General features: G+C 38.0%; 1 protein-coding gene across 1 annotated transcript in view; it reads left to right on the forward strand.

Moving 5' to 3' along the window:
* The window catches only part of WDR64 (WD repeat domain 64), an 87,245-nt gene that overhangs the window by 56,940 nt on the left and 17,211 nt on the right, over nucleotides 1–13,094 (forward strand). The window contains exons 12-17 of the mRNA XM_075148142.1: nucleotides 3,207–3,333; nucleotides 5,532–5,680; nucleotides 7,637–7,760; nucleotides 9,053–9,222; nucleotides 11,508–11,684; nucleotides 12,591–12,721. Coding sequence (XP_075004243.1) covers nucleotides 3,207–3,333; nucleotides 5,532–5,680; nucleotides 7,637–7,760; nucleotides 9,053–9,222; nucleotides 11,508–11,684; nucleotides 12,591–12,721 — 878 coding nt within the window. The remainder of the gene's footprint in view (nucleotides 1–3,206; nucleotides 3,334–5,531; nucleotides 5,681–7,636; nucleotides 7,761–9,052; nucleotides 9,223–11,507; nucleotides 11,685–12,590; nucleotides 12,722–13,094) is intronic.

Genomic DNA, 13,094 nt, shown 5'->3' on the forward strand with positions numbered 1-13,094 from the left:
AGGAATATGATGGACATGGTTCTTCTGACTCAGTACTGTCTCAGAGAAAATTTAATCTCAGTAAGAAGTTCTTTAGAGCCTTTTCCTTTTGAGTTTTCCTGAAAACAAACAAAATATTCAGGAGAAATTTTCTTTTACTTAAAATTCTGAAACACTTGTGTATGAACTTCTCTCTGGTGCCAAACACCAGATCTGTTTAAACACTGATTGATGTATCTGTTTCTTTTCTTCCCTTCCTTTTCAGAATTTTGCTGGATCCACTGTAACTTCCTTTAAAATCAGGTTACTGATGGAAATTCCAATAATCTCAAAATCTGTGTATGTCCCTGAATAATTTCCATTCATTACTGTCTCCCTTATTTTTACTTTGCATACAGTGAAAAGTCTCTTATTTGTTGTTTTTTTTTTTTTTTCTGGGAATGGTGTTTTTTCTATGCTGAGATCCTCTTTTAAGTGAAAAAAAGGGAGATACTTCAACATTTTATAACAACAGAGCAACAAACATTCATTCTTAATTGTATAGTGTGTATCTTTGGAAGAAATCATTGCTGGCAATTGCAATCAACTTTTCATAACATGAACATATGCACAAGTGAAGTCTTCCTCATTATCAAAAGCATTTTTAGGGTCACAACATACTGCCTATGAATTATAATGGGCACACGCTCTGTTCAACAGAAAAATAAATAGATTTCAAAATGAAGAAGGGAATAGGCTGCGGTGAGGAAAGCTGAAATAGTCAACACTTGTGGGTTATGTTTCAGACTATGATTTGCTGTGTGTCATTTGGGAAACCACTTACTTTCCCTGTTTATAGGTACAAAACGAAAATGTTTCTTGAAGTAGTTATATAAAAAAAAGAAGTTTAAGCTTTTATGTGATCAAATGGACAGATACAAGTGGTACTCTGCAGACATAAAATTATCTAATCTGAAATTTGCAGAGAAAGTATTTCTCAGGGCTGTTTTAGGTTTTCAAAGATCTTTGTATTAAAAGGTGAGTAACTATGGAACTGAATTTTCTGAGTTTTCACCAGTGAATTTGATTGTAGCTGGTTTTTTTATGAGGTTGACAGATTGTTCTTGTTTTTTCCTCAGAGTCCTTCCTATTAGATTTCTAGCTTGGTGTTAGGCAAGATGAGCTAAAAGCAATTACTTTGCAAATCAAATGTCTTTAATGTAATTTAATCCATCTTTCTTCTACCAGTCACCAGCATTTCTAGGTCAGTAGCAATCTGACTGTGCTTAATTTGAGTTACGCATCAGATAGTAGTTTCTAGCACTTCTGATATGAGACTGGCTATAAGTCATTTCCTGGGCATAACTTGTTAATGGCCTTAGCAAGTAGCTTATGTCATTAAAACTTTTAAGAAGTTATATGAAAGTGCCAAGCAGAGCTCTACATTCTTTGTTCTGGCTAATCTCTTTTAAGTTTTTCTAAGGTGCCAGTCATTGTGCTATCTAATAAATAAGTTGGAAAGAAAAACCAGTAATTTCAAAATGAACTTCCAGCTTCGCTGTCCCAATTCCGCTTGCTTCTTTTTCTGTTACAATGCCCATCTGTTATGGACAGATGCTCAGGCTTACTGGATGGTCTTTCCACAATGGGCAAGTTAATGTACCAATACAGCTGCTTTTACCTGTGGGTGAATTAAGTAGATTTTCAGGAATATAATGCAAGAATCTGCACGCAAGCTGTCTGCTGCAGACATCTTTGGACTTGGACTTACCTTTACCATAACACTTGTGAACATACAGGAGATCCTGGGATGAATCAAAGAAATGGCAGCGGATTTCCCTAGGATTTTTCCTAGGATTTTCTTTTTCCTCATCAGATCTCCCAAAATTATTTCTCCTTTAAAGAAACAGCAGCCCAGCCCTAGTCAGGGCAGGCTGGCTGCTTCATGCTTCCTGGCCAAGACTATGAAGTTAGAATTTGACTAACTGCATCAAGATCACCTAAGAAAAGCCACTGAGATCTCAACTGAGTGACAAAGTTAAAAATAAGGAACAGCTGAGAGAGGAAGACCTCCAGGGACTGTAGCACAGGAAGCAGAATTGTGAAATTTCTGTCTGAGATGCACCTCAGTTATCAAATTCAGTTGAATATTATATGGGTTTGTCCTGATGTGTTTTATGAACTTAGATTATATGGAGCATTTCATCCAAAGATTCAACAACTTTTGTTAACTCCCACAACACTCCCAGTATTGATGGGAGCATTGTACCGACATGTGTCTGTGTGTTAAAATTCCAATTAAAAATGCAGCCCCATCTTTTAGTAACACAGTTGAATGAATACAAATAACTTGCACAAATGCCTATATAAAACTCACCACCGTTTTGGCAGCTGAATAAGAATTGCAGGCAGATACGATGACAGAATAACTTTTGAGAGCATAGTAAGATTATCTTGCAGGGAAATACACCACACTAAACTCCATGGGATCTGAGAAATTAAATCATGATTTCTTGCAGGATTAAGAGCAGTTTGCATGGGATAGCAGTAAGTTCAACACAGCTTTTAATCAGACAGGATGAATAAGTGCTGCTAACATATAATTATTGATGAGTAATTCTAGAGTTTAAAGCAAGTGCTGTGTTTTCCGTTGAAACTGAAAGTAAGAACAAATATATCTAATATATCTAGTGCTCCTTACAGGATAGTACTCCAACTGTGATTGGTAGCATTTGCTTATGGAGAGCACAAGAACTATATATGCATAAAATGATCCTTCTGCAGTGTGTCCTGATCCTGATTTGCTCCAACATCTGCTGTCAGTCAAAGATTTCAGGAATTCCTTTATCCGGATCCCTCTGAAATTTATCTTTGTACTGTTGCACACCATTTGATAGTCCAGTTCAAATACAAGCTTTTAAACTATTGGCAGTTATCTGTACGGGACTGAAAAGTATGACGCAATGGAGTCATCTTGTTATTAAGGAGTAGGACCAATTCTCAGGAGATCTGGTACCACTGTGGACTTGTCAGGTCAACATTACAACTCTCAGCCCTTCTGTGCTTTTTATACTTAGTAAAATAGGGATAAAGATACCTTTGATATTTGTCTTGCTTATTTTGGGTTGTACCACGCTTAACAATGTGATTTTCATTGGATGCTGTAATATTAATGTCACAGAAACAAAAAGTAGTTGAAAATCCAATCATGATACAGTACTAGATTTTCTCCCTCTCTTTCCCTCTAGATTTTTAGAGTGTGGGATATACAGACTCTTTCACTGCTGCAGGTCTTCCATGATAATCAAGGGAGTCCTGGAGAGATGGAGACCTGTGCCATGGTATTTGACAATGATCGTGGCACACTTATCACCGGTATGTTACTGCAGTTGATGCGTGAGAGCGTGCCCCTTCTCTTAGAATGCAATTCCCTTTATGATTACATACAGCTGAAGTTGAGTACAGGAATAAGGTATATGAGATGTACAGAATACTGAGAGGTAAGGATATTTGCACATTAAGATTATTTTAAAGTGGATCTTGTTATATATGGTGCTAATTTCAAGATAGAAATATGCATGAAAATATGGAGCATGGGAGTTAACAGCAGGAACCAGAGGAAATGAGGAAGGCTTCTCTGAAGGCAAGGTGAGCCTTCCTTAGAAATACTAAACTACAGATATTGTTCTGTAGCCTTGTCATTTCTTGAAAGCTGCTGATCTTCCCCTAACTATTCCTCTAGCACTCTTCTCTCATTTGGAAATCAAAGCAGCAAAGTATAGTCTCTGGAGCCCTCACAAGTGTATTCAAACTCCTTATTTAACTCAGTAGCTACAGAGAGCCCCACAAACTGTGGTGTCAACAGATGCACTGTCTGATTGATCAGGAATAAAATATTGTGGGAACTCATCCCGAGGTTTCTGGGGTCTGTTTCCTGGCTCTGTAGCAGGGAGCCTGGAACCTCCAAGGGACCACAGTTTTGCAGGTGTCACTAAGGATGTTAGCCTTCTATATCTAAGGCAGAGACTCTGGAAACTGGCAGGGTTTGTCTGCCCCAGAGACGTGGGCACTGAAAAAAAACAGCTTTGAACCTGTTCTGGGACTGTAGAGGCCTGAGACATACCAGGCAAATAAGGTCATTGTCTTTGGAGACAGCTTTTTCTGTCCTTGCATTAGGAACAAGGCACAAATCTTGCAAAGCTTGTCAAACCTGAGAAGATGAATGTGAAACATTTTGTTTTCAGTGACCTGGTAGTTTCTGTTGAATCTTTGTGCCAATAAACTTGTTTTAGAAGCCTAAATACATACATATATATATATGTGTGTGTGTATACATATATACATGTATTTAGGCATTTGGTAAGCACTGCAAAGCTTAAGAAACTTCAGCTTCTAGGTCTTATTTAAAAAATGCCCAGAATATTGATCATTCTAGTTTTTAAAGATTTGTAATCACTAAAAGATACAGAGACAATCTTCAGTTCAAATTTAAGTTAGTGAGATTTTTAAGGCTTAGTGATGTAGGGATTTTACATGGATAAATGCTTGACAAAATGAGGTAACTTTGCCCTTATAAACAGTGATTGGAGCAGTGCCTAAATATCTGTAAAAATCTGGTCCTGGACTCCGTTAACGATTCCATTAAAAGGCTAAGTGAATATCTCCTTGCCCCTGAAGAGGGCAAGAGACTGAGGCTATATGTGGGCGAATTAATTCTCATTGCTATATGCCTGGCTATACAGAGGAGATTTTCAGTTATTAGTTCACTAACATCCATAAATCACAGCTCACCTTCATGCTTCATTTGAATATTGCCATAGCTTTCCTTCTGTGCCTTTTTCCAAGCTGCTGGCCCCTATGCCTGGACTTATGCCAAGTATTAGGCAATTTTGTCCTTTGCTGCATACTCACTGCTAACTGCTGCTCCTCTACTGGTAGAACCGTAGCAATACTGGAACTGCAATAGGAGGCTGCATATGTAGTCTGGCTTGTGAGCCTGCATTGTAAAAACCTTGTACTTTCTTTTATCTTGTTATCCCCATCTGCTGCTCTGTCTTTGCAACCCTTCTGATCTGAGAGCACTGGAAAGTGCCTGGAAAACACCATTCAGACCTGCAGTGCTGTATAAAAGAAGGTACTGGAAAGACATCATCATTGCCTGCAGATAGGATTGCTTTATCTCTAAGAAAGCAGATACCAGAATTTATTTTAGTGATATATCTGCCAGTTAGAGTTTTATTTATTTGGGTTCATTCTATTCCATGCCAGCCCACTCTGGGACTGGTGGATTTATGGCTCCTAATGATTTGGAGTCAGGGTATCAATCCTATCAAAGGTGGTCAGGTGGTCAGGTAAATACCTAGCCATTGTTTAACTGGTGCTTTGTGGGGAGCATGTGTAAGTGTTTTCTCGTTTAGAGAACAGATATTCTCAAAAAAACGACAATATTCCTTATCTTCTTCAGAAGAACTCAAATTAACCCTATGGTTTACATAAAATCTTTTTATATCCAGGGAAAGTAACTGGTATTATACACAAAATGTATATATTCTCACTCCTCTCACCCTGTGCAGGTTCAGCTGTCATTGATATTTATCTGCTAACTTATATGATACAAGATACAAGACAGGTACCACAGACACATGAGAAAAGCATCAATGTTCTGGTTTACAACAGGGCTTTTCACCAGATTCTCACTATCTGCTCTGAGTCAGTACTGAAGGTGAGTGTAAGTTGTCACCATTTAAACTAAAAAAGAAAAGTCTCAGCTTTTTTTATAACAAATAAGTTACTGGGCAATTAGATAAGTGACTATTGTTTATTATTCAAAGTGTTGGTTTTGTGGCTATTTTTATGCTCAAATTGTCTAGGGGAGTGGTAGCCATGATGGATAAACTATTTGGGTTCAGCAGCGTTACTTTTCTCAGATCACCACCTCCCTGACCTGCACTGACATAATTGCACTGCAAGCACCAGGCAGATTGAGCAAGGCTTCGGAGGTACTGGATTTAGTTGTAATTTTATTTCCTTTGGTTGAACAGGTACACTTCACCTGTTCCTGCAATGGATTCTTGCAAGTATAGCAATAGTAGTGAAAGTCCATTGGCTATTTAGTAGCTACAAAGGAAAATTTTAACTGCCATTATGTCAAACTGTGCATCCAATAAACAATTGCTGAAAGCACTATTACACATTATTCTTCAATTCTGAAGGCATATCTGATAAGCTTCTCTTTAAAGTTTAGGAAGTGCTTTAGTCCCAGTCAGCTTAGTGGAATATAAATGTGTACTTTAGACATTCTATGGATTGGTATAAAACATGAAAAAAGTCACTTTGTAAAAACATGAGTGTGTAAAAGATGCTGCTCTCAGATAAAAAGATTCCTTCACTCAAACTGAAAAGTTTCATTGGCACATACACTGTGCCTAAACTATAAAACCTGACTTTTTATCCTCCTGTTTTGCTTCTTATTCTTTTGTCTGATCTGCTTCTATTTGGCTAGCAGTTCTGGAGCCAATTTGCTGACCTTCTGTAGATCCTTTTCTCATTCAAATAATTTCCTAGAACATGTTGTTCTGAGCCTTAAGGATTTCCAGTCATGCAGTGAGGGAGAAGTGTTGAATATAATAGCCAGTTAACAAGAAAAATAAAGTGATGGAGATCATTTTTATCACTTTTTATCACAGCTCTGTTTGTGTTGAAACATTAATGAAAAGATTAAACTTGCCTATTAACTTCACCATTTGCATTTGAGCCACTAAAGAATAGTTGCCATGCAAGTGTCAGAAAACCCACAGATGAATAAAATGAATCATTACTGGTGTAATTAACAGCGTGACAATGATCATCAGAGGTATCGAGGACCTGCAGTTTTCATCAACTGCTGATGGGTTAGATGGCAAGATTTGTAGGGAGAGGTAGCATCTCTTACTGGGCCGGCTGGTGATGCATGCCATTCCTGTGGAGAAAGGCTTGTTTGTGTAAAGGTTTGTTCATTTTATACACTCGGTAAACATGTTATTTCTCACTGTAAACCCTGCCTTCCTTAGACCACGATGGCTACAACATCATTACAATTACAAGATAGTCTTGGGCACTTGGTGCTGCAGAAAATCAGATCCAGACAGTGTATATGACATGAGTGGCTACTTCATAAATCCAGATGAATCTGAGCTATCCCACTACAGCGACCAAACTTTGTACTGGTGCTTGTTTATAAGACATTGCTTAAATTCCTAAAAGGATTAGATAACGATCAGATATATTTGTTCCTACATTTTTGAACCAAATGTTTATGAAAAGCCTCATTTTGATATTCAGCATAGAAATTATAGCTCAAACCATTCTTTCTAGTTAGATTTCTTTGCTTTTGCACTGTAAAAACTCCATTATATTTAACAACAGTCTCTCTGACTTAACAAGGGTCTTTTGCATAGCATACTAAATAGAGCCTCCTCTTACCAGAATGGCTTCTCTGGGGAGAGGGACATTTTCAGGGAAATTACACTAGTATTTTGGTAAAAGAACATGGTAGTGTACTATTGTAACAGAGAACCTGTGTCACAGGATGTGAAAATTTGGTCTTGGAAGTATTTGTCTTTCTCCAATTACACTAGAACACATTGTGTGAGGGGTTTTAGAGGTTGTAGTACAAATAATTACCATCTTATTTTTTCAGGTCTGGGACCTAGAAACAGGATACCAAATATATCAGATTGAAGATGCGCATGGGCTGATTACTGAAGTGACCTGTGCAGCCATTGAAATAAATGGGTTTTATCTTGCTACTGGGGCATGTGATGGTAAAGCAATTACATAATTACCACATTTTTATCACATTTATTTAAAATTACATATTACATGAGCAGACAGAACTCTTTGCCTTGACTGTCTCAGTGACAGAAGAATGAATTTTGTCTTTTTTCCAAGGTGGGAGGAAGTATGCACAGAAAGGAATGCACAGCTGTCAGTCTGGGGAAAGGGGGGGGGAGGGGCGTGTCTTGGTTGGGTTTTGTTTGATAGGTGATTCATAGAAAGGTGATTTTTGGCTGCTTGGGCTCTGGTACTTTGCTAGCCCATTGCTCTCTGGAAGACTATCTTCAAAGCTCTTGGTCTGAAAAGATGTTTCCTCATAGGACTTAGGACCTAGATCTGTAACTAAATGGCTGCAGATGGAGAATAGTAGTTTTTCAATTTTATAGTATGTAAGCTCAATTTTATAGTGTCTGCAGGCACTGAACACTAGAATATCTATATCTACATGTTTCCTGAATTTTTTGCTTGTGTTAATGAGGATGCATCAGTTTTAAGTAATGTGACAAGACGTCTCTAATACACGAGTGCTACACTGAATTCTGCAGCAAACTTTAATAATTTTGTAATCTGTTAACATGACTGAATAATTCTTCTCACACTCAAATGTTCAAGACCACACACCTGAAGTATTAAAATATGTGAAATATATGAAAGCTGCCTCACGTAAAGAGGAGACGGCCTTTTCCACACAGCATACTGGCTAATGTTTCTTGTTTATACTTGGGAGCAGTGACTGCACCCTTTATGGATCTTAAGAGTACATCAGAAGGTGAATGCTATCAAGTCTTACAAAAGTGAAGTCATATGTAATAACTGCTTCAGTTAAGATAATGCTGCAGCTCCTTCTCCCCACTAGCTCTGTGGGAGAAGTCCAGCAACCAGGTCCCTTTGCTCTTTGCTGTTGCTCAGAACCTGAAGTCTTCTGCCTGACAGCCCACACTCTGCTTGCTCTCTGATGACGTTAGTCCAGAAGTAAAATAGGCAGTGGTCTTTCATCCTGGGCTGCAGCATAAAACAGACATGGAAAAAAGATAGGAAAATGGTGGGGCTAGTGGTGAAGATGTTTTCTGGTAAGTTTTGTGCCCCTAAGGGTGCTTTCCTAAGAAACACACACACTGTTACAGCTTTTGAAAACCAGTGACCTAGCTCTGAACCTTCAATTGGATTTTCTTTTTTCTTCTCCTTTCCCTGTTTGATCCAGTTCAAGTTTCTGACTTTGAAACACAGGTTATTGCTGAAAGTTCATTCCCTTTTATATATCTTTCTCATCCATGTGTAGGAACAGTGAAAATTTGGGAGTTTGAAAGTGGGCAGGAAGTTAAAGCCTTGCCTTTGGCCCAGCACAGCAAAGATGAGTGTCGTCTGCTGAAGATAGTTTATCTGAAGGCTAACGAGAGTCAACATGCACTTCTTGTTTTGGAGAAGAGTGGGAAGATGAAAATTATTCAGGTTTTTCAAATATACTTTTTTTTTCCCCCCTAATTTCATCTGGTAGCTCCTAATTTTCGAGGTAAAATAGGACTTTTTCATTAATTAGTAGATAAACTTTTCAAAACTATCAAGGAACAATTCACTTTCTGCATGTCATCAAATTAGCTTTCTGCCTTTCTGTCTAAGTGTTATTATGTTCATTAGTCCATTGCTGATTTTCAGCATTCTCATAATTTCTTTCCTTGCATTGGCTTTTCTGTTTGTGATTGAGGTTTCAGTAGTTATAGATCCTTTAAGGTGAAAGCTTCAAAATATTGCTGCTGTTATTATAGAATGCGTTTGCCCTGTTTAAAGAGTTTCTAGTTCACCAGCAGTTGAGATTGGTTAAAACTGTACCTGCAAATCCTGTTTATGTATTTAGCCCACCGCGCTGGTCAGAGCCCTGCTTTTTAACAGCACCTCAGGCCTAGGGCCATGTTCTCATGAGGCAGCTGTACTTTTTCCTCCTTCACCGCTGCCTTTCAGCCTTAGTGCGCTCCTTGGGCAGTGGAAGACACAGCATCACCTTTGTAGAGATCACTGTCACAGTTCAGCAGCTGAGCCCTCAGGCTCAGATATTGCTGACCCATCCCAGTCATTTGTATGCCACGGAGGCTCCATTTAATATTTACTAATAAGAAGCTCCCATGACTCAGGATTCAGTTTCACAGACCTCAGAGGCCTGAGGCCTATACACTTATGTCACTTTGAAGCTCTTCAACTGTACTCTAATATTCCTCTTGGTATATTTTCCCTCTATGGAGAGTAGGTGACCATGGTATTATCCTGCAAAAAACCTCAATATCGGAGAAGATTTTGGCTAAAGGATTTTTTTTTTTTTTTGTCTAAAATTACTAGATTAAGACAGTGGCTGCTTCAGAACTGATACAAAGAAACAAGACAGTAATAAATCAGATTGACTTGCTTGGCTTGATTTTGAGAGTCTACTCTGTGTTCCCTTCAGCTAAAATTAACAGGATGCATTTGGAGCTCACAATAATTGTGCTTTCATTTCTCAGACAAACCATGTTTCTGTAGATTTTTCTTCCTCAAATTGGAACGTTTTACTTGGGACAAAGTAATTCTCCTTCCGAAACTTTAAATCCACTATGTGCAAGGGAACAAAGTTTGTGGGGAAAAGTAGTAAGTTTTACTAGACAGATGATACATTTAGGGGAAAAAAACATACAAGCTCTCATCTTGGTAAATAATTTATTACTTTTGAGCCTCCTCGAATAAAAACACAGGGTTTGCTTTTGATATTCAGATTTTTCTGAAATACTACGTCACAGCAATTGCCCCGCAGTGTTATTACTGAAATTGTTAAATCATTCATGCAGCATAAATGTATCCCTTGACAAAGAGGTTGATGAGGAGTTAAATCTCCTCCAAATCTTTATGAATCTAAGCACATTAATACTGTTTCACATAATTGCAAAACTACTTTTTTATACAAATGTTTCAGTGATAATGAGAAATACAGGTTGTTATTATTATTAGGTTTTTAAGAGGCTCTGAATATAGTAGTTAACAAGGTAAACTTGAGTAGCACCCCAAAACCAGTTCATCCTTTGCAGGAATCTACTATAGATCTCTCAATTTTTTAGTCCTTCCCCCAAGGTATTTCTTGTTTGGTACACTTAATATCATAAGATTTACTGAAATCTTAATCATTGCTTCATTCTGGAGCTCAAGACATCTATGAAAACAGTAGAAAACGTAAGGAGCTCATTTCAGAACACTTCCCAAAATGGACAGAAATATCAAAGTTAAAGCAGAAACTAGATATCAAAGTGAATTTGTTATAGTTGGAAAAACTATCAAGGTAACTCCCAGTAGCCTCTAAGCACAATGGGGAGGAACCAATGACTCGGGGCCATGGCTGAACCATGGCTTGTTCTTCTCACACAATTGCAACAACCACCAGTTTTGCTGTTATGGGACATGTGAACTGAAGACTAGCAATGTTAATAAAATAAGCAGCTATAACTGAAGAGGCAACTTACTTTAAGGGGGAAGTTAGACTGAATAAAATCAAAAGCTCTGAATTCCACAGCTGGACAGCATCTAATACAATTTAAAGTGAGCTGGAATATCTCTGGCTGGTGCTTCAGTTTGCAGTGTAGGCATATGCTAGGTGATACCTGTAACAGTTTTTGTAGTTTGGCACAGAAAAGAAGCTTTTGTCACATACTTGCTGATAATTTTCTTGTGAATAGAGAAATCCTTTCCTTCCTTTTTCATTAAGTCAATTATTTTAATAGGGTAACTCAGTTCAAACATATCTATATGTCACATGGGTGCTTCCTGAAGCAGTGTCATTTCCACGAAGGAATCCAGTTGTGTCTCTGTCACTGAAGCCTGACACCTTACAAACACATGTTTTTTTTCCGGATATTCAGCTGCTGTCTAACACCAGTTCTCTGAGGAATGATACAGAGGTAAGAAACACTTCAAAGTTCCACATCATTTACAGAAGATTAGAAAGTAAAATGTTTACTGTGCCCTTAAGGATTTCATGTTTTAGCAACAGGATAAGAACCAAATAAGTATTCCAAACTTTTCAGTACACTGAAGGTCTCAAATAAATCACGTAAGAAAGTGATTGTTTCTAATGGCTATATCTGCCTAATAATCCATTGCATGGTTGTCGCCATGATTAAGCAGCTGCTCTGAACATACACTTCACATTCTTGTACAAAATAGTAAGTTGAGGTTCTTGTATAAAGTCTTCTAGAAATGAAATGCCATTCATTAGTATAGCTAGACTGACCTTCAGTAATAGTGACGCATAAAGATCTAGCTGGGTGTTAAAGTGATTCCATTTTCTCTTCTTATTGCTTTGGTAAAATAAGATGTCAAATTTATGTTCCAATTGTTGACCAATTTAACTTGAATAGTCCACGAGGCTTAAGTTTTGTTTTGTATAATTTCACTAACTCTATGACAGATCTGGATGATGTTTATGGAAAGGTCATTAGATCTATGTTCAGTGACTTATTCCTTTAACCTGATTAGAGTATCTCCATAGATACCTACTTCTGATTAACCTTCAGTTCTTACAGCTGTTTTTACATGTTCTAATTGCAGCTGTGCTGTAGATTGCAGGTCAGGTGGGCAAATGGAGGTCGCTGTGCTCTGCAGCAGGGTGTCTCCCAGTACTATCACTCCCTGCTTCCTTCTGGTGCTTCTGCGTAGCTCAAATACAATAATATTAGAATAGCCTTGAATATGCAGTTGTTGTAGACACTGTCAATTTAGGCATCTTGTTAAATTAACAGTTAAAACATTTCACTCTCTAGTGTCCGCGTTGCTCCTGCTCAAAATTTTTTTTATGTTTTTTGTAGAATTTTGTACCTGCTGTGGAAATGAAGTGTTTTGATGTTTTAAAACTGGAAGGTTGCAGTTTGATAGCTACAGGAAGTGCAAATGGTGCAATAATTTTGTGGAATTTTGAATCTGCCTCTGTGAGATGCCTGTAAGTACTGCTTTCATGGAGGCATTTTGATCTCCAGTATTTCATACAAACTTTTCAAATGGCATACTGGAAATTCTAAGATACCCAACTGTAAAGGGTGATGGACAAGCAGGAATTAAAGTAGCAATTTATGCAGGCCCCCCTCCCTCCCACTTCAAATTACTTTGCTAGCTAGTCCTGACATTGCAGGTAGGAGAAGCGATCAAGAGAGACAGTCATTTAGGGAAGAGATGATGTAATTAAGAACAATGTTTTAACATAACTCAGCACTGCCACTGAAGGAAACTCTCACTGTGTAAGTCACTCTGTCATTGACTAGAGGTTGCTACTGAGCTGTAGAAACATCCTTATTTTGGAAGTTTCGTGTTTGGGA

The sequence above is a fragment of the Calonectris borealis genome, chromosome 3 (genome assembly GCF_964195595.1).
Source record: "Calonectris borealis chromosome 3, bCalBor7.hap1.2, whole genome shotgun sequence".
Taxonomy (NCBI): domain Eukaryota; kingdom Metazoa; phylum Chordata; class Aves; order Procellariiformes; family Procellariidae; genus Calonectris; species Calonectris borealis.